General features: G+C 33.5%; 1 protein-coding gene across 1 annotated transcript in view; it reads right to left on the bottom strand.

The window, feature by feature from the left end:
* The window catches only part of LOC129738122 (uncharacterized), a 91,340-nt gene that overhangs the window by 3,392 nt on the left and 65,353 nt on the right, over positions 1-22,595 (bottom strand). Inside the window, exons 3-4 of the mRNA XM_055729309.1 lie at positions 12,469-13,305; positions 1,505-1,690 (exon numbers count right to left, since the gene is read on the bottom strand). Coding sequence (XP_055585284.1) covers positions 1,505-1,690; positions 12,469-13,305 — 1,023 coding nt within the window. The remainder of the gene's footprint in view (positions 1-1,504; positions 1,691-12,468; positions 13,306-22,595) is intronic.

The raw sequence follows: 22,595 nt of genomic DNA, 5'->3' as shown, positions 1-22,595 counted from the left end.
CATTTTATTTTTCATGTTAGTTTTTCGAGTATTTTTCGTCATTTTTGTCATTTTTTAATTTAAGTTTTTAGAGTTTTTATCGTCGGTTTTTTACATTTTAGTCATTTCTGTCATTTTAGTCATTTTTGTCACTTTCGTCATTTTTGTTTATTATTGACATTAATGTTATTTTTGTCATGTTGCCATTTTTGACTTTTTTTTTTGACATTTTTGTTATTTTTTATAATTTTTGTTATTTATTAATTTTTGTCATTTTTGTTATTATTGTCATTTCAGATATTTTTGTCGCAATTTTCGTCATGCTTGTTATTTATGTAATTTTTTTCGTACCTATGTGTTTTTTAGTTTTTTTTTGTCAATTTTGTCATTTTTGTCATGTCGTCATTTTTGTCAATGTTGTCATTTTTCAAGTTTGTTTTTGGAGAACTTAACGTCATTTTTTTTATTTTGGTCATTCTTGTCATTTTAGCCATTTATCTCATTTTTGTCGCTTTTTCATTTTTGTCTTTTTTTTTTTTTTTATTTTAGTCATTTGTCATCATTTTGCATATTTGTCATTTTCGTGATTTTTGTCAATTTTGTCAATTTTGTCAATTTTGTCATTTTTGTCATTTTGTTCTTGTTATTTTTGTCATTTTTGTCATTTTTTTTAAATTTTTTTGTCATTTATGTTATTTTACGCTTTTTTGTTTTTGATGTAATTTTTGGATTTTTTCAGTTTTGTCATTTTTGTCAAGTAATAAAAAGACAAACTTTTTATAACTTTTGTGTAATTTTTGTATTTTTTAAGTTCGGTTGTTTATTCATATTTTTTTACTTATTCGTGTTGTTTTTATTATGTTCATCATCATTTATTTTTTATTTGAAAATATGTTTAGCTTTGTCAATACAAATCTGAGGTTTTCTTTTATGTAGAATCAAGCGTTAAGTAAGAATTTTCCCGATTTTGTTATTCAGGAGATTCTTTCATCTTTCTATTTTTTCTGATTTATCATAGTCTGTGAACTTAAATTGACGATTAATTTCATTGTAATACTCAGACAATTCGTACGAAGAAATCAACTAAAAAAATCGGAAAATGGTTTTATCCATATTTTTTTTAACCTGGGGAAAATTGAACATATTAAAAATTTGAACAATTGAAAAAAAAACTCCTATATCATTCCTTCTCGAGGGGGATGGTGTAGACATAACATGTTTTCCAACTTTGAACGAATCCGCCTATGGAATGTAAAAGGCACCGGATTGATTCTACTGCCTAACTGAAACACAGGAGTAATCAAACCTAACTAAAATGCCGTTGCTGGTTCAGCTTTTCTGCAAAAAGCGACGGTCGCCATCGTCCTATCGATGGTGCCAATAATTGACACGCCGCCCACCAACACACAGAATTAGATCTAACCGGCTAGTATGAAATTGTGGCTCCTTTTAGCATGTTCCGGTCGCCTTTTTCGCGTCAGACGATGATGATGATGATAGATTTATTAAAAGCAACTCCACTTACTGGTGTGAGCATTCTCAACGGCGCCCTGCTGCAGCAGCATTTTGGTCATCGAGCGGTTGTTACTGAGCACCGCAACGTCCAGCGGCGAAATGCCATCACTGTTCAGACTGTTCACGTCCACGTCCGTACTTTCGAGGATGGTGCGGGCCTTCTCCAGATGACCATGCTCGACGGCTGCAAATAGAGCTGTGGATGAGAAAAAAGAAAAAAAAAATGCCACATGAGATAGTTTTCGTTATTCAAGAATCAAATGGCAACTGGGAGAAAGGAAATTCAATAAAGCTGCACCACATCCTGTGGGCAAGTTTCCATCAAACGAATCGGAATGAAATTCTCCGGATGTAAGCGCCGTTAATGATTGTTACAGTACCGTAACTGAATTATTGAAAGTCCAACTAGGCTCGGCATCACGATTCAGAGAGAGATAAACAGAGGAAGCTAACTGTTTCATGTTTTAATTGAATTCGGTCGGAAAAAGTGAAGAAAAGTGCTTCCTGGCTGATAGCTCCACTTTTTAAGCAGTAAAAATAAACGATGAAAAAAAACGGAAAGAATCGAAAACACCAATTCCGACCAATCGACAATCGTCGTCGTCGATGGTGGCTCCAGAGATCAAACACTAATCTGTCCGGAATTGATTGTTTCCTCACTACTAGTCTGGCTGTTCGATTGACTGGAATGGGTGGGGAACCGAGGGTGGTTTCCCAGCCGATCGAAGTAGATTCAGAATGAGGAATGTAGGCTGCTTGGGGTGGCAAAAGGATTTATTCAATCGGCAGGAATTCCTAATCGCTTTTGAGGATTAGGCTTTTTGATTTATTTTAGAAGCCATTCAATTTGAAGAAATGAATGGAACGCTTCGTTTTAAATGTTCGAAATAAGGAATTGATACTTATACAAATTTGAATGTAGATGATAAAACTTTATAGTTTGATAATGTTTATTTTTAAAATCAATTCTGTAGAAGATTTCTGCGAAATTAAAATAAACAACTTTTTTTTTGTACGTAATTAATCGTGTAATGGGAAAACAACATTGAATTGGAACTAAGGTCGAAAATGGAAAATCAAATAGAGTTTTCCATTCGATTTTACGGATAGGATTGTGTAATGGGAAATTGAATTGATTTTATTCGATTATCGGCAGACGAGAAAATAAAATCCACAATTCCGGGTCGTTTAATTATGTTAGAGAGGAAACGGGAATGCCAAAAATAGAAGTAAAACTAGTAGTGGGTGTCTTCTCCAAATTAAATCGAACTTTTATTTTTTTTCTGTTATGCGTGAGAGCTTCTGTTTGTTGAAATACGAATTCATTTGCGTTTCATAATCTGAAATATTATTTGAAGCTGAAATCTCAATCTAGTCTGTTAGACTTAAATACTGTAATACTGCAGACCAAGGTTATTAGATCACAAGGTTCTCTGACTTTGTCAGTAAGAAGGCGAGGAGAACGCGGTGAGATTCAGTGAATTTGTTTGTAAACATTGGTAAATTTGCTTGAGCTGAGGGCTTTGTTTATAAACAAACTTCACGAGCTCCGCAGTAGCAAAATCAAAATGGCAGAATCGGGAATTTCATATATCGTTACACTTCCTATATATACACACCTTGCTGTAGACCAGCATACTGGCTGAATAATTAATTGACTGACAGTGAGACTAATCAGATTACAGACTGCCAGATTGTTACAATACTGCCAGATCTTCATCTTCGAAAACGTTGGAACAGGAGGACCAAAAGAAAAAAGTTAAGACGGAAGGTCTTCAACTTAGAAAGCGTTGGAACCAGAAGTCCTACAGAAAGGGTTGAGACGGAAGGCTTCCCACTTTAAAGGCGTTGTACCTATGTAAGATTGTTCATTGACGTACCTAATTGAACTTTTTAGTTCCTAGCTTCAAGATTTTTGAAACATGTTCTATAAAAGTTTTGGTTACTTCGGCTAGAACGTGTGCTGTTAATAGAATTTTAAATCACACCAAAAAGAAATGTCACTAGTGTACAGGTCGTCTTGACCAAGGTGTGTATATATAGGAGGTGTAACGATATGAAAAACTCCCGATTCAGCCATTTTGATTTGGCTACTATGGAGTACGTGGAGTTTGTTAACTATAGTTTCTATGTCGATAAATCCTCCACAACTTATAACTGTTCCATATCTAGCATGCATTTTTGTGTATCAGCATCAGGGTCGATCGTACGTCTGCGTACTCACGTCGATTTTTCCGAGAAAACGGGATTTGTGTCATCAACTCCAGTATGGCGAGAGTCTGCTTTTCGTTCTTCAAAAAATTAATAACTAGGTAGTTAAATTCAAGCTTAGTTGATTACATTATACTTAATGCCCACCGATTCTTTAAAGGACTCGACCGCCCAGCAACTGGTATAGTTTGTTGTAATGAAAGCCAGCATAGCCTTAATATTTATGACGGAAAGCAAAGTGAACCCGTTACTAACATTTTCGAACGTCAGGAGACCCCAGACAACGAGTGAAAAACAGGGGCGGTCCGTGAGTTGGCTCTTATTGATTTTTCCAAATTTTCAAAAATCAGTCAATAAGAAGGAACGTAAATATCTGGCGAAAATACGTTTATTTTGTGAAACAGAGTGGAGGATGGAGGAGGGAGGGGGGTTTGTAGTTGCAAATAAGACTTGTATTTTGTAGGTTTGTATACTTGTAGATTTGTAATTTGGAAAACTTGAATTTTAAGAAAAATAGTGAAAACTTTTAACAAATTTCCTCAATATTCTTATTTCGATATCCTTTTATAAAATAATCTGCGAGTCTTAGATGTTCACTGTGAAAAAGTGTTGATAATAAGATTATTTTCGTAATTTTCACATTTAGCAGTTTAAAAATTATAACTTTAAGAATTCTTTAAAGAATTTTCTTATATAAATGTAATTTCACAAATAAAAATTCAACACACATTATCGTAGAAGAAAAAGTAAAAAAAAATTTCAATTTATCCACAATATTTTTAATGGGAATCTTCATGGCGGGGTAAACCCATCACCAAAGTTTTAATGATTTTCATTTTGCAACGATTCTAAAACAATTATCTTAGAAAAGTGTTTGTTAATAATATTGCTATGGTTAAAAAACTGAATATTTAATTATTTTTCTGAAGTATTTTGCTAAATCGTAGTCAGAAAGTATCGACTTATTATTAATTCTTGTTCAAATTCTTCCATTTTTAAATATAAATTTAATTCTAAATTAAGATCATCAAAATCATATTCTTAGGTATGAAGCTTTTGAAACTTCATTTTTATTTGTTTTGTCTTGAATTTCAAGCTCTCATACTAGATTTTTAATTTTGTTGGAACTGAATCCACCAAAGAAAAAGTAACTATTTTGCAACAAATTATATATGAAAAAAGTGCAAAGTCGTATGTTTTCTTTATGCTTTCAATATTTTCAAACTTTTTTTTTATAATGTTTGAATAAATAAAAAATATATTGAATAAAAAGTTAATTTATGAAAGTTTCTACTATCTCAATATATCAGTTGAAATTCATAATCAATTGCAATCGAAGAGAGGATTTTCAAACCTAAATTATCAAGCTGAATTTCTACTCCAAATTTTAAATATAATGTGTAGATGATCTAAAAACAGTATCGGCGATATAATTGGTGTGAATCCTCAAATCCAGTCGTGTTGGTCAAAAATTAGATGTCTTCCGAATGTTCAACTTGAGCGATTGTCTTGTTTGATAGAAAATAGTCGGGTATGACAAAATAGTTTTATCTCACCTGGGAAAATTGGAACATAGGCAAGTTTTTGGAGCTACATATGCTTTAAAAACTGATTTTGAAATAAATTTCTGAAATCGATTTCAGATTTTATCCATCATCTCTAGTTTAAAAAGTAGTATTTTCAGAGTTTTTCTAGAATTGAATAGATATCATTAGAGATGTAAGTGAAGATAGATTTGATGAAAATAAATTTCACTTTTTGCATAGAAAAGATACAATGCGTGAACAACTGCACTCACATATGTACATAAGCAGGTAACGCGAGCTTCTTATAGATTTTGAGCAAAAGTACTTATCAAAGCAGGTGAAAAACACTATTTTTTCGTGCTTTGTATAGAATTTGAAGCATAACTGATATCAATTTTCAACCAATGGTCTAAGTTTCACATTTTTAATGTAATTTTTTATTACCATAAAATCTTCATAATTGAAATTAATTTTTATAATGAATTTTTGATGATCATAATTAAAATTGTTTGATTGTGATAACGGCTCAAAATATAAGAGGCTTTTCGAATCAAAGGGGTAAAAATGCATTAAAGCTAATGAAAGACGTAAAATATCACAGTAAATAAGCCTTGGAAAAAAATTAATGATTTATTATTTTTTTTTTGTTTTGATTATAGTCCTTTTAACATCTTTATGTCATGCGCGACTTATATCAACGATGAAGTTGGCGGAAAAGTCATTGAAAAACTTATCCGGTACAACTGTTATCGATGTTTACTGTTGGGCTCGAACTCACGGACATCGGCTCAGAAAGCATGATTTATTAAAAAAAAAGAAACTTAAAACACATTTTTAGTTTGATGTATTTGGTCGTTTTCCATATATTTATCTAAAATTTTTATTTCTTTTTCAAACTTAAAGTTATGTAAATTAAAATTCTAAATATCTGAAAAATTACCACATATAGTTTGAATTATGAAGAATCGTTTTGTATCAATAAATCAAAATCAATCATTTTTTCTACATCGGGGCAAATACAATCAAAGCTCATTTTTTTCAAAAACGTTCAAAAATAAGAAATTATAAAAAAATATATTCTGAAATTTAATTGTATCTTTTTGATTTGACCATTGTCTAGACAGTTTCGATATCTTTAATTCAGAAAAAAAAATGGGCTTTCGATAATCTGCGATGCGTTCTTTAAAAATCGGAGCTTGCAATGAAAAATAAACAAGGCAATTCAACACTTAAAGGCTAAAGTCTTTTTTACTTCAAAAAAGGACCAAGATATTTTGATCCATCAAACATGGAGCCAAACCTTTCTGTAATAACTCGTAAGATAATAAAGTTATGGTCGAAACAAGTTAGCAGGTTTTTATTGAACGTACCGACTATTTGGTGAACATTATCAAAAATAGCTAAAGTTTTATCGAAGTTAGTCTGAAAAAGCATTTTCACTAAACATCCGAAAAGCGAAAACAACTCATGAGCATTAAACGAAACCTTGTTTCATGACTGACATACGCACGGAATTAAATTGCATGTTTCGCATGATCATGATCCCAAACTTTTTGCCGATACACCATACTGAGCAGGACCGTAGGAAGAACCGACTCATGGTGACTGATTTTTACCAATGATGTTTTGCCCAACAACGTACGAAAAAAAAAACAAATTATATTTGTTACTATTTACATGATTATTCATTTTTAAGTTTTCATTATTAAATTTTTGTATTTTTTCAGCAACTCTACCATCGCTCAAACGATTTTTACTAGCAATCGAATGAAAAGTAGGTTTTTCAGACCACTTTTTTGAACTTCTTGTGACCCTTTCATAAAACAAAAAATTCAAAAATATATTTTTTGGCATCATGAAGCTTTAATATCATCTAGACATTAACTTCAGCTTTCATATGCATACGGCAAATATTATTTTGGACGTGCAGTATATGAACTACAGCAGTTTTCCTGAGACATGTTTTTTTTCAGATTTTTGTTCTTTCATGCTGAATAACGAGAAAACTAGAAGCTTTAGCTATATATAATGTTCTAAACATATTTTACTGACATTACAAGGTTTCTATTGAGATAAGTTATTTATGAAATTAATTATAATTCAAACGACTTAGATAGATTTTACTTTTGGAGTGTCAAATTGACACTCTAAGTCGGAAAAGGGAGTTTTTTTGTCCAGGCTTCCAGGGTTCGTCCATAAAAAAGTAAAGATACAATATTCAAGAACTTTTGAAATCATTTGAGGTCCCTGAAGAAATTTTTGTTTTTTAAAGCTTCTGAAAAAAGTTACAAGCCTTCAAACCTGCAATAGTGTCAAAATGACACTCTTAAAATAAGTTCTTTTTAAGCTAGCCTTCAATTTATTAAAAAAACGTATTCTATGCTCAAATCATAAAAGCTCAATCTTCCAAACTCTTTTGCAAATTCCAAGAATTTAACCTTTGAAATAAATAAATAAAAAATTCAAAAAAAAAAAAACAGTAAGCAATAACAAATTTTTGGATCAAATTTACTCGATGCAAACTTGAACTAAATTTAGGATTTCAGTTTGAAATTCAGCTTTAAAAAACTTAATATTATTGATGTTAATCAATACATCGAGTAATTGGGTGGTTGTGATATAGCTCAGTTGACAAGTCTGTTGTCTCCTGAGCCGATGTCCGCGAGTTCGAGCCCAAGAGCAAAACATCGAACACAGTTGTACCGGATAAGTTTTTCAATAACGATCCGCCAATTGCAGCGTTGATAAAGTCGCGAATGCCATAAAGATGGTAAAACGACTATAATCGAAGCAAAAAAAAATACGTCGAATTTTGTGCAGAATTCTTAGTTGAAGATCAGATACTTGTTTTTATTTCAACAGGAAATATTTTTCATAAAGAATCAATTCCATAATGAAAATTTTGTGGGTACTTTTTTAAAATATAATTTGGGATATTTTGCATAAAACAAAACATAGAAAATTAACTCAAATTCTACTTTATATCTGTGATTTTCAGCTGAATTGTGTGTACAAACTTCTGCTGATTAAAAAAATTGAATCTGGAAATTGACAAGCAAATTTTTATGTTCATATTCTCTTGAATTCCTTTACAATTTTATGTTGATTGAAAAACTCGTCCACTCATTCCTGAATTTAAAATATGAATACTGAACCTAAACTCAAAAATTGAACTGTTGTGAATTTCTATACGATTTTTGAAATGTACAAAAATACGATTTCCGAATTTTAATTCCAGATCAGAATTTTATGAGCCAAGTTTTAGAGCCATCATTCATAAATCTTTTATTTAAATTCTGTATCGCTGGTTTAATCTTAATTCATGTTTTCAATCATTTATTTTTAATCTGTATTGTGAATCAGAATTTAAATGTGAATTTCATTCCTCATTTGAAATCTAATCTAAGTTTTCAATTTTGGATCGCCACTTAGAAGCTTTTAATGTTTAAATTTTGTTTTAGAATAAAGTTTGAGAACGTCGATTTAAAATGTAAAACAAAATTCATCTTTTTTTTTCATATTCGGAAAATTATTATCAATATATTGAAAATGCAAATGATTTTCGAAAAACATGATTCATATTTGATATGAAATGCAAAACCGAATCAGGATTTCAAAGCAGCTTTTCATTCCTAATTTCTTATGATTATTCGAACTGAAAATCAAGAATCCTTAACTTGATACAGAATCAGAAATACGAAAATATGTAAAAATAAAATTTTGGTTATGGGAATATAGAACCAGAACCTCCAAAATGGGTTTAATTTAAAATTTAATATTTAGACATAAAATTCTATGATAAGGTTGCCAGATTGTCCGACAACTAATATAAATATGCCCGAATATTTCATATAAGATTTTGGAAAAATCCGGTCTGACCCGGTTGCCTGGATTTCATTGGAAAAGCCGGGTTGTTCTCATTCTCTTTTTAAATCAAACTTTGAAAAACAAATTGAGTTTTAAAATATTATTTATTCATTTGTCCAAAATTTTTGGAGCAGCAAGTTAAAAAAAAATAATCAGGAAAAGTTTTTTCATGTTTTTTTTTTCATGATTTTTGACGAGCAATTCCTAAGTTTTGATCAAAATTGCCCGATAATGCCTGAATTTTGGTAGAAAATTGTGAAATCAAATACCCGAATTTTGCCTGGTTTTTACATAAAACAGCCCGGATTTGTTCGGCCCGGATACGTGCTGAAAACATTCTGACAACCTTAGTCTATGACAAGTGAGAAAATTTTGAAAAACTGTAGCAAAATTTTGAACTTAGGATGGATTTTTGAGGTTTTGGCATTAATTTTAAATATAGATTGTTTTTCTTGAATATATCTGCTCTATTATCATTATTTGATTATGGATTTAGAATTTTGAGTGTCGAGTAGAATAACTCGCTCGCTTTTTTGGACCCTCATGGGGGGAAAAAGACTCAAATGCAACTCGAATTTTTAAATTCCGACCACCCTGAACTGATTGGGTTGAAATTTGAAATATAAAGTGTAATTTTTTGGAAATTTTCCAACTTTAAGCCAAATTGAGGTCATATTAACTTTCCAAAGCCGTTCGCAAAATTTCAGTACATATCTTTTTTAGATAAATTTGACCTATAGTTTACGTACGTTCTCCTGGCCGCAAATATTGACCGATTTTGAAGAATTTTAATTCATTGTATAGATAATTTATTCTAGTTTCTTAATATCGAAAAAATAAGTCGAAATATTCTACGAGATCACCAGGAGCTGATTCCGAATGAGAAAAAGTCCCGAAAAAGAGCTCTTTTTGAATGCTTATTACTTGTGACAGGTTCCAAATATTGGGCTGATTTTATAATATTTGGAATTTTCAAGAATAAATCTATCCATAGATGTATAAGTTTTTGGTGGTCCAAAGGAAGTTTTGGCCGCTATCCCGGAACTTCCGGTAGAAAAAATTCTTACTTAAAAAAAGTCACACAATTTTGGCTTTGCATTGCTGTATCTCGCTTACCAATGGACCGATTCTCTAAATTCAAATTTTAGTTTTTTTGGTTAACTTTATTATTATTTTCGTAGAACATAGTTGGTTCCTCAAAAATCTCAGTTGTTCAGTATATGGTCATGAAACTCACATCTTGTTTCAAACTCCCCCTCATGTCGGTGGGTTTACGGGATTTTGATAGCGTGATTTCTTTAAAATTTGAACTCAAATTGGTCACTTTTTATATACCTAGAGATTCAGTAGAATCTCCTCTTTCGATGGACATACTTTTTGTGTGGTGTTTTGAAAATTTGTAGCAACGTTTTTCGAATTTACTGGAAGCTGTCAGATTTCAACCAGTTTGGCCCACGTTTTCAGCAGGTTGATGTACAAATCTCGCACCCCTCACGTAGCCGCGGGAGAAACAAATCCTTTAGCTCTCTTTTTGTCGCTCACCAAATCTACCACCCAACCCAGCAGCAGGAGGAACTGCCGTCTCGCCGCGTGGTTTGTTGATTGATTGTGCTGATGCTGATAACGAAATGAATGCTTTATTTTTGTAGGTATTGCTTGATTCTTTTTTGATATATTATATTATAAATATTTTTATGGGTGGGCAAGATTTCCAAAGTCGTTCATGACTTCAGATTCAGATAGCAAATTTCTGATTGCAGATTTCAGATTCAAATTTCAGATTCAGATTTCAGATTTAGATTTCAGATTCAGATTTCAGATTCAGATTTCAGATTCAGATTTCAGATTCAGATTTCAGATTCAGATTTCAGATTCAGATTTCAGATTCAGATTTCAAATTCAGATTTCAGATTCAGATTTCAGATTCAGATTTCAGATTCAGATTTAGATTCAGATTTAGATTCAGATTTCAGATTCAGATTTCAGATTCAGATTTCAGATTCAGATTTCAGATTCAGATTTCAGATTCAGATTTCAGATTCAGATTTCAGATTCAGATTTCAGATTCAGATTTCAGATTCAGATTTCAGATTCAGATTTCAGATTCAGATTTCAGATTCAGATTTCAGATTCAGATTTCAGATTCAGATTTCAGATTCAGATTTCAGATTCAGATTTCAGATTCAGATTTCAGATTCAGATTTCAGATTCAGATTTCAGATTCAGATTTCAGATTCAGATTTCAGATTCAGATTTCAGATTCAGATTTCAGATTCAGATTTCAGATTCAGATTTCAGATTCAGATTTCAGATTCAGATTTCAGATTCAGATTTCAGATTCAGATTTCAGATTCAGATTTCAGATTCAGATTTCAGATTCAGATTTCAGATTCAGATTTCAGATTCAGATTTCAGATTCAGATTTCAGATTCAGATTTCAGATTCAGATTTCAGATTCAGATTTCAGATTCAGATTTCAGATTCAGATTTCAGATTCAGATTTCAGATTCAGATTTCAGATTCAGATTTCAGATTCAGATTTCAGATTCAGATTTCAGATTCAGATTTCAGATTCAGATTTCAGATTTCAGATTCAGATTTCAGATTCAGACACTAATACCGTATTTGTTTATACCGAGTGTTGCACTAGTGTTGCACTGGTGAACCACTAGGTGCTGTCAAACTGTTTGTTTATTCGGACAGTGTTGCACTCCCGAGCAGACTTTCATTGCAAAATTATACCTAATTTTGCTATCATGCCTTGAAAACAAATTTAGGTATCATTTTGCCCGAAAAAATGTGGTACAATGCCCAAATTTGGGTCTCACTTTTCCTACATGGATACCTCAATCATGTCAAGTGTAGGTTTCACTGAAACCTTAAAGAAACTGGTTTTGACCTGGTGTTGCACAGCCATCGGGCGGTAGTGCCCCAAAAATTTTGTCAGTGTGGCGAGAGAGCGTGTGAGTGAGTGAGGTAGCAATACACTGGCGACGATTTGTGTTTGTTTTTATCGGGTACGGTGGAACACTAAACGTGGGAAGAAAACAAATACGGTATAAGTAATAGAAGTCCTACGCTTCTGAGCACCTCTTGGACAATTTATCACCCCAAAAGAAATTTGACCGCAATTTGTTTGGGAAACATTCTCACGAAGTAGAAAATTTTGAAAATTCAAGGTAGACCGACTAGGAAAAGTTCATAATTTTTATGAAGTTTCAGCGATTTTGAATATTTTTTAACGAATTTTTCCCGTTTGTGCAGGGTGATCACCCCGATGGGATGCTTGATTGTCACATTTGAATTACCCATACAAAAAAAAAACTTTTCAAAAATTGCAAGAAAAAAAAAATAAATAAAAAAAACATACCATGCAAATGAATATTGATCTGGGTCAGCTTATCGAGCTGGGCCTGGGCCTGGCTTTTGTGGTGCCGTTTGATGATTTTCTGCTTCCAGTATGGGCCGGGTTGATGTACAGGGGCGGCCACCGGACTAAGCCCATCGCTGCTGGATCCGATCTTGCCGATTCCGCCAGGACCAGCCGCCAGAACCAGGGCATCGATCGAGTGGGTTCCATTGGCCGATCCTTGGTTGTAGAGATCACCCTTGTTGGTGTTGTTGTTATTGGTTTCGATCAGACTTCCCACCCTTTGGTTCAGGAGCTTGGTAGGGCTGCTGAGGTGCCGCCTCTCGGAAGTTGATCCGGAATCTCCGTCGGCAGAACTGGTGGAAAGGTGCCGGGTTTTCTTGACGATTTTGGGCGAGTACTGCCGATGTTTGGAAGGCGCCGCTTGGGATGCCGTTTGAGGTTGGGATCCGGCCGGATGTTGCTGATGAGGAAGCAGGAAGTCCATTTTGTTGCGAATCGTGGTCCGCAAGCCACCGGCCGAAGTGCTTAGATTTGGGCTGCTGGCGCTGGTCATCCGGTTCAGGGTGGGAGAAAGCCGCTCATTTTCGTAGGTCAGGAAAGGTGCCGTTAGGACCGAAGGCGTCGGGGAAAGCGGGGGTGGAGCGCCACTTTCTATGGCTCCGACGTCTGGAGTGCTACCGGCTTGACTTTTTCCCGAGGAACGGCTTTTGAAACTTTCCTGATGACGATTCGAGGCCCCGGAACTGGTCCTCCGGGAGGGACAAATGACGTCCCTGCAACCGGGGAGCTCGACGTCCGCAAATGACCGGCTTACCAAATCCGGAAGACTGATCTCTGTGTAGGTGAATAGGGGAGAAACAGAAAAAAAGGAACTAATATAACGAAAAACTAGGAAACGATAAAAGTAAGTAACTAAAACAGACACAAAAGAATAAAGAACCTAAACGGAAGTTTGTTTTAATTGAAAAGTAAATGAACTCAGGTTGTACGGAAATCATTAATCAACTGCAACGACGATGGACGGCAAGCTTTGCTTCCACAGGGACGGACCGATCGAACGAGTGTCACGTGGCTGTGCCCGATAGTTTATCTTCATCCACGTGGGAGTTTTATTGCCGTTGAGTGACAACCTGAAACCGGGACCTGGACCAGGAGACAGGTAGAAAGATGGTAAAAGCAGGAAATTAAACACTTTTCTCTCAGCTTTCCGCAAGATGGAAGGAGCGCAACCGTCGCTTCTGGTTGCAAAAATATTTTAACGCAGACTATACACGAAAGGTCTATCCAGTGGAAAATTCTAACCGTGTTACAAGAGCACAAACTTTTTTTTCCAAAAAAAAAAAAAACAAAAAATCAATTAAAAAAATATTTTTTTTTAAGGTGAATTAAAATTTTCACAATCCGATTCACAAATCCAGTTTTTTTTCATATTTTTCGAAAACAATTTCTGGTATTGAATCACTGTGATGCAGTTTAGGAGAGAGTGGAGGCAATATCATTGCGCGTTTTCGGATTATTTCTTCCAGCCTGGCGGCGAAGTCACGAGGAAATGCAAAAATCTGCACCGCAACGGAAAATGAAATTTGCAACCCATAATATGCCGGGAGGTGCGCTCGTTTTTCGGATTGTTTCCCTTGCAAGGGGGAACTTTAAAGAAATAAAAAATGTTAGATCTTTTGACTTGAATCGAAAAAAACCTAGAAACCAGAAATATTTACAAACTTAATAAGTTTAATTAAAAATGAAGAAAATAAAACAGCAAATTGAAAAATGATAAAAAACAAATAGACAAAAAAACTCTAAAACTGTAAAAAAAATCCGAATTACTTTTTCTTCCACTCCCAGCAAAGGGAAGGGTTCTCGAACTACTACAGAATCATTTTTCTTAAAAAAATAACGTCACATTCTCACCTCCCTTCAAAAAAAAGGGGGGAGGGGATCTCCAAAAGTTTTCGTACGCAAATACCCTATCATCTAAGTTTTGTACAGGAGCCCCCCCCCCCCTTCAAATCTGTCCACTGGTAGGAGAAAGAGATTTCAAACAATTATAGATTATAGACAAAAAAGACAAAATGTAAAAAAAAATGACAACATTGACAAAAAATTACAAAAATTACAAAAATGACCAAAAGACAAAATTGACAAAATTGATCAAATTGCCAAAATTTAAGAAATGAAAAAATTGACAAAGTTGCCAAAACTGCCAAAATTGGCAAAGATGACAAAAATGAGAAAATTGACAAAGTTGACAAAATTGAAAAAGTTGACAAAATTGACCAAATTTACCGAATTGACATTATGGACAAAATTTACAAGATTTAAAAATTGATAAAATTGACAAAATTGTCAAAATCGACAAAATAGACAAAATTGACAAAATTGACAAAATTGACGAAATGGAAGAAATGAAAAAAATAGCAAAAATGACAAAATTGAAAAACTGAACAAATTGAGGAAATTGTCAAAATTAACAAAATTGCCAAATTGACCAAATTGACGAAATGACAACAATGGCAAAAATGACAAAACTGGCAAAAAACGATAAAAACTGACAAAATTAACGGATTGACAAAAATGGCAAAAATAAAAAAAAAACTTCCAAAAAAATGGTTAAAATAACCAAATTGACAGAATTGACAAAATTGATAAAATTGGTCAAAATGACGAATATGAAAAAATTAACAAAATTCATAGAATTGACAAATTGACCAAATTGATAAAATTGATAAAATCGATTTAAAATGGCAAAAATGACAAAAATGGCCAAAATGACAAAAATAAAAAAAAAATAATGATAAGGAGACGAAATTGGTAAAACCGACAAAAATGAAAAAATGCCAAAAAATGGCAAAAATGACTACATTGACAAAAAGAGACATAAATAGCAAAAATGATAAAATTGGCAAGACTGACAGAAATGTCAGAAATGACAAAAAGACAAATTGACAAAGAATACAAAAATGACAAAATGACAAAAATGACAAAAATGACAAAAATTACAAAAATGACTAAATGACAAAAATGACAAAAACGACTAAAATGACTAAAATGGCATAATTGGCAAAATAAAAAAAATCCGGCAAAATTGACAAAAATGACAAAATTGAAATAAATGACAAAAAGACTAAAATGACAATAGTGATGAAACTGACAAAAGACAAAATTTACAAAAATGGCAATAATGACAAAAACGACGAAATAAAAAAATTGACAAAATTTACAAAATTTACCGCATTGATAAAATTGACAAAAATGGCAATAATGACAAAAATGGCAAAAATAATAGAATAAACAAAATTGAAAAAAATATAAAATTGAAAAAAATGACCAAAATAACAAAAATTTCAAAAACGATAAAGTTGGAATTGACAAAATTGACATTGACTTAAAAAAATGACAACAATGAAAAAATTGACAAAAATTACAAAAAAAACAAAGGTTACAAAAATTACAAAAATGAAAATTATGACAAAACTGACAAGATTAAAAGAATTAAAAAATTTGACAAAATTGACAAAAATAACACTAATGACAAATAATGACAAAATGACAAAAATAACAATAACGACAAAAATGGCAAAAATGACAAAATAGACAAAATGGAAAAAATTGACAAAAATGACAAAAATTACAAAAATGACCAAAAGACAAAATTGACAAAATTGAAAAAAATGACAAAATTGACTAAAATGACTATAATGATAAAAATTTTAAAAATTACGAAAGGCGAAAATAGCAAAAATATTGCCATTTTTGCTATTTTTGCCAAACAAAAATGACAAAAATGACAAAAAAGACAAAATTGAAAAAAAATTACAAAAATGACCAGAATAACAAAAAATTACAAAAATGACCGAAAGATAAAATTGATAAAATTGACAAAATTTACAAAATTGACAAAGTTTACAAAGTTGACAAAGTTGACAAAATTGAAAATATTGCCAAAATTGACAAAAATTACAAAATTGACAAAATCAACAAAATTGACAAGATTGACAAAATTGACAAAAGTGATAAAAATGATAAGAATGACACAAATTACAAAAATAACAAAAAGGACAAATTAACAAAAAAGGTGATCAAATTGCCAAAAATGACAATATTGACAAAATTCAATTTTTTAATTTTTAACAAAATACATATATAAAATTGAGTCTTGTAATCTATGTCAATTATGTTTATTTTGTCAGTTTTATCAATTTTGTCAATGGTAAATGGTATCAATTTTTAAATTTTGGTCAATTCTGTCAATGTCGTAATTTTTTGTCAATTTCGTCAGTCTTATCATTGATGTTAATTTTGTCCATGTGGTTTATTTAATCATTAATGTTTATTCTGTAATTTTTTCTCTTATTTGTCAATAATGTAAATTTTTCGAATTTTTGTCGATTTAGCTAATTTTCTCAATTTTTTTTGTTTTGTTTTAAATTTTCAATTTTTCAATTTTTATTTTTTTGTCAATGTTAGTCATCATTGGCAAAAATTACAAAATTGAAAACTTAACTAAATTGGCAAAAATACCAAAACGACGAAATTTAAATTATTGACAAACTTTTCAAAATTGGCATTATTATCAAAATTTTATAAATGGTTTGTTAATTCTATCGACTGTTGGACCCAACGTGACCTTATCATATTTTACTCCAGTGTTTGTAATTTCACCCAATTATGTTTTCAGTTCACTCTATTTCTTCACTTCAGAGGCCAATTATTTGAAACACACGGTTGGGCATCTTTTTTCAAATTATATACTTAATTCTTATTTAGACTTAGGTAATATATTTTACTGGCATGCCAAGATGAGAATGTTGCCGTGAGTTCGATACACACTTTTTTTTTCTTGGGATGAATTATCCAATAGGATGAAAATCCCATGAAGTGTTTTTCTTTTTTCGCTTAAATGTAGTGATCATGCATCATTTTGCTGAGAGCTCGAGTCTTTATGCCAGTTGTGCTTTTCCAATCATATCATCTTTGGTACAGTACTAAAACTTTAAAAAATTGCCATATTTGTATCTGTTAGTTAAAACAAAAAAAAATCGATTCAACTTCTGAAGGTTGCAATGAAAAATCTCTGATTGATAGAGTACTCGAAAAAATCTACCGAGAACATGATTGAAGTAACTTATATCAGTCAAATCAACTTTCGAGAGACCAACTTATACGTCAGAAATAGGACAAAATGAATGTCTAAAAAAGAAACGTTTGAAAAATAGCTACCGTAAATAATGAAATTAAACTTATCGCTAAGAAGATAACGACATTTGCCATCGGCAGCTAGACAAATGGATCCACCAACACCACCACTTTCTGGATGTCCTCCCACACAGTAGCGTGGAGTTTCACCGGTTTCTGTTCCGTAACACGATGCCATAATTTATGGAGCAAATTTGTGTCGAAGTGGATTTCTTCGCCTGTTTCGCCATCATACGGAAAAGGACGAAACTCCGGAAACAACAGTACAGGACCAACACCGATCGGTGCCATTCTATGGAAGGAAAGCTGCTTTACCGGAGGGTAAAAAAATACTAAGCGTTTCCTAGTGGTGGTCTGTTGGCGTTCGAAATTGGTTGCTCCTTTTTGTGATATTTTATAATTATTTTCCGTTAGCTTAAACAATGAGAATTTTATATTAAATTACAGCAGAAGACCGAAAAACGCTTTGAGGAAAACTCATAGAGACATTTTGATACATCGGGATGTCTTGCGCTTTACCACTGAATTTATGAATTTGACATCAATACCTGTAATCAAAGTTGCCGAAAAAAATCAGTTTTCGACGGAAATTAATCTGATTTTCAGTGATTTTGTCCAATAATGTGACGGGTTTTTATGATACTTGTTTAGTTAATTTCATTCAAAAGTCATGTCTTATTGAGTGATTTTTACATTTTACTTTAGAAGAATCAATTAACTCACATAATCAATTTAATGATTTTTTTCCAATTCAAAGTTAATAATCCAAAATTTATATTGACATAAAAAATATATTTTCAAAAAGCGTCCACAATCATAAAATTCTTTGAAATCTGTGAACATTTCTGGAATTCTGTGTTCTGTGACACTCATTCTGTGATAAAAATTTGCTCAATATTCTGTGAAATTATACATTTTTCTGTGATTTCGGAAGCCTTGCCTGTGATGGCTAAAAAATTCTGTACCTTTTTCAATTAATGAAATTAAAGTTTAAGCTCACTGAAAAGAATATAACTTATCCGAAATCATCTTGCCCAACCGTTTTCGACTGAAACAACTATTTAAAGGAAGCACCAAAACAAACCAGTAATGAAAGCAGCCAAACATTTCCGGTTCCGACCCAGAAAGTGCAGTCTTGCCATTTTTCTTAAATTTTTCTCTGCGCCATTCGTGGAACCAAGATAGGAAGAAGCCCATGCTGTCGAGGAAAGAGCTGCTAAAAGTGGTTCGAGGTGCTCGCTCATGTTTATGTGAATACGGTAGGTCCTGGACCTAGAATGGGAAAAACTACAACCGGCAATGGTTCTAAAAATAGTTTTGCGAGATTCTGTCAACGGGCATGGCACTGTGGCACGCCGGAAGCGAATAGTAAACATTGGCTCGAGAGGTTTCTGGGTGTTTTCTTTACTTAAAGCTAGTGCCGGTTGAGAATTTATGCTGGAACGGTGCCAAGTTTGGGGATTTTTTTTTATCAATTTAGCACGTTTTAAAGCACACATTTGATTCGATACTTTCTAACGTCCGTCCCGCGGCTAATTTTATGTTTAGAGATCTTCTGAATGATAACAACTGAATCGTTGTCAGCCTGAAATAATATTGTTATATTGATGTACTAAATAATCCCTTCTACTTTAAAAAAGAGGGGAGGGGAATTCAATAGAAAATCATTTGAAAATACCAAACATGTCATGATTTTCTTCAAAATGGAATTAGAAGAAAGGGGGTTGTGGAGTTTTTATTTTGTTTCTTTCAATCATACGCAATGTAGTTTCGCTGGGTGGTTAATGCCGGCGGTCTCATTTTATAATGTCAACTACGCTTTGATATCGAAAAATCATGATAAGAGTAAGGGTTGGATTTTGGGTGAAAGTTTTGATCAGATGAATTGAAAAAAAAAAAAATACTAACTGATGGCTCCCAATTTCAATGCATGAGGGAAGGATGCAAAGCGCATACAAAACACACGATTCTACTCAAACGATTTTTACAAAATTTCCAGGAAATTTGAACCACAAGCAAATATTGACATAACGAGATGATTTATTGTACTTGATAACCCCTCCCATTCTTAAAGGGTACACTAGGAAATCCCTTACAAAATAAAAGTAAAAATTGACACACTCAAACAATTTTTCACTGATTTTCGTCAAATTTGGGAAACCCCCAATTTTAAAACAACGGATTCCAGACTACAAAAACCCGATTTAAAACACTTGACAGTGAATTGGAGCCTTTCTTACAGAGTGTAAGTTATATTTGGATACATATAACAGAATATGGAAGACAATCAATAGATAGAGTATGATAAAAAAAAATTCAACGCTAACAATCCAAAATCAATGAAAAAAGATGGCCAATACGTTTTCTTAAAGAGAAGAGAACTGTCATTTAAAGAGTTCATTTTATACATGGAAACACTGGTCTTCAAACAGTTAAATCCTGTTGTTAGAATAGATGTTGAATTAGTTGTCTTTTAAGAATCTTACGAATCTCAATTCTGAGATTCATTCAGCCACGTCCGTCGCTCACAACAATAGATCAATGATAAACCTTGTTTTGGTTGTTTAGCCTAGTGTTGACAAAATAACAAACGTTGCCATAGGAATTTATTCTTTTTTTTTATTTATCTTCAGTGTTGCCGAATACAACTATCATTTTATTATCATCTCTACGTACTTTCTCACCTCTATTCTCAATCGAAATTATTTACGTATCGACTTTGACTCTCTAAAACAAAATTAAAACCAAATATCCTTATTTTTTATTTCATATTCCACATATTAATTCTCCATCCTACAAATTCGATTTAATTTCTGCATATCCTGCAATCAGCAGCAGAAGCCTAAAAAATTAGCGCTTCCTAAGGCAATCTGTCTTTTTTCACTTAAACGCCAAATCACAACAAACAATCCGCAGCAACAGCCTTAAAAATCTGTCCTTCCTATGCCAATCGGTCTTTTCCCATGGGAAGGCCGAATCAAAACAATCAGAACCAGCAGCAGCCTTAAAAATCTGCGCTTCTCAATCTAATCCGTCTTCATCCATCGACAGGCCGAATCAAAACAATCAGCAGCAGCAGCCTTAAAAATCTGCGTTTCCTAAGCCAAACCGTCTTTTTCTAACGGGAGGCCCCATCAAATGAATCAATCAGCAGCAGCCTTAAAAATCAGCGTTTCTAAGTCAATTCCGCCTTCATCCACCGAAAGACCAAATCATAACAAACAATCAGTAGAAGCAGCCTTAAAAATCTGCGCTTCTCAAGTCAAACCGTCTTTTCCACCGGAAGGCCAAATCAAATCAATCAATCGGCAGCAGCCTTAAAAATCTGCGCTTCCTAAGCCAATTCCGTCTTCATCCATCGGAAGGCCAAATCAAAACAAACAATCCACAGCAGCAGCCTTAAAAATCTGCGCTTCCTAAGCCAATCCGTCTTTTTCCACCGGAACGCTAAATTATAACAAACAATCAGCAGCTGCAACAGCCTTTAAAATCTGCGCTTTCTAAACCAATCCTTCTTTTTATTGGAACGCCATTTCTAATCCGTCTTTTTCCACCGTAACGCCAAATCTGCGCTTCCCAAGCCAAAACGTCTTTTTTCAACGGAAGTCATAATCGAAACAAACAATCCACAGCATCATCCTTAAAATCTGCGCTTCCTAAGCCAATCCGTCTTTTTCCACCGGATAGTCAAATCACAACAAACAATCAGCAGCAGCAGCCTTAAAAATCTGCGCTTCCCAAGCCAATTCGTCTTTTTCCACCGGAAGGCGAAATCAAATCAAGCAATCGGCAGCAGCCTTAAAAATTCGCGCTTCCAATGACAATCCATCTTCATCCATTGGAAGGCCTAATCGAAACAAACAATCCACCGCAGCAACCTTAAAATCTGCGCTGCCCAAGCCAATCCGTCTTTTTCCACCGGAACGCTAAATTATAACAAACAAACAGCAGCTGCAGCAGCCTTAAAAATCTGCGCTCCCTAAGCCAATTCTGTCTTTATCCACCGGAAGACCAAAATAAAAAATCAGCAGTAGCAGCCTTAAAAATCTGCGTTTCCTAAGCTAATCAGTCTTTTTCCACCGGAACACCAAATCAAATCCGTCGTCTTCCACCGGAACGCCAAATCATGACAAACAATCAGCAGCAGCAGCCTTAGAAATTTTCGCTTCCTAAGCCAATTCCGTCTTTATCCACCGAAAGGTCAAAACAAACAATCAGCAGCAGTAGCCTTAAACATCTGCGCTTCTCAAGCTAATCCATCTTTTTCCACCGGAACACCAAATCAAAACAATCAATCCACTGCAGCAACCTTAAAAATCTGCGCTGCCGAAGCCAATCCGCCTTTGCCCACCGGAAGACCAAAACAAAACAATCAGCAGAAGCAGCCTTAAAAATCTGCGCTTCCTAAGCCATTCCCGTCTTTATCCACCGGAAGGCCAAAACACAACAATCAGCAGCAGCCTTAAAATTCTTCGCTTCCTAAACCAATTCCGTCTTCATCTACCAGAAGACCAAATCATAACAAACAATCAGTAGCAGCAGCCTTAAAAACTTAGCTTCTTAAGCCAATTCCGTCTTTATCCATCGGAGGACTAAAACAAAACGATCAGCAGCTACAGCTTTAAAAGTCAGAGCTTCCTAAGCCAATCCGTCTTTTTCCACCGGAACGCCGAATCATAACAAAAAATCAGCAGCAGCAGCAGCCTTAAAAATCTGCGCTTCCTAAGCCAATCCATCTTTATCCACCGGAAGGCCGAATCAAATCCGTGTTTTCCACTGGAACGCGAAAACAAAACAAACAATCAACAGCAGTTGCCTTTAAAATCTGCCCATCCTAAGCAAATCCGTCTTTTCAACCTGAAGACCAAATCAGTCTTAATTAGGACAAATACTTTACCCGAACGCTGCAACACTTAAATCAAAAAGCT

Source organism: Uranotaenia lowii, chromosome 1 (genome assembly GCF_029784155.1).
Source record: "Uranotaenia lowii strain MFRU-FL chromosome 1, ASM2978415v1, whole genome shotgun sequence".
Taxonomy (NCBI): domain Eukaryota; kingdom Metazoa; phylum Arthropoda; class Insecta; order Diptera; family Culicidae; genus Uranotaenia; species Uranotaenia lowii.
Note: the sequence above shows the minus strand (reverse complement) of the source record. Positions and strands in the feature narration are given on the sequence as shown.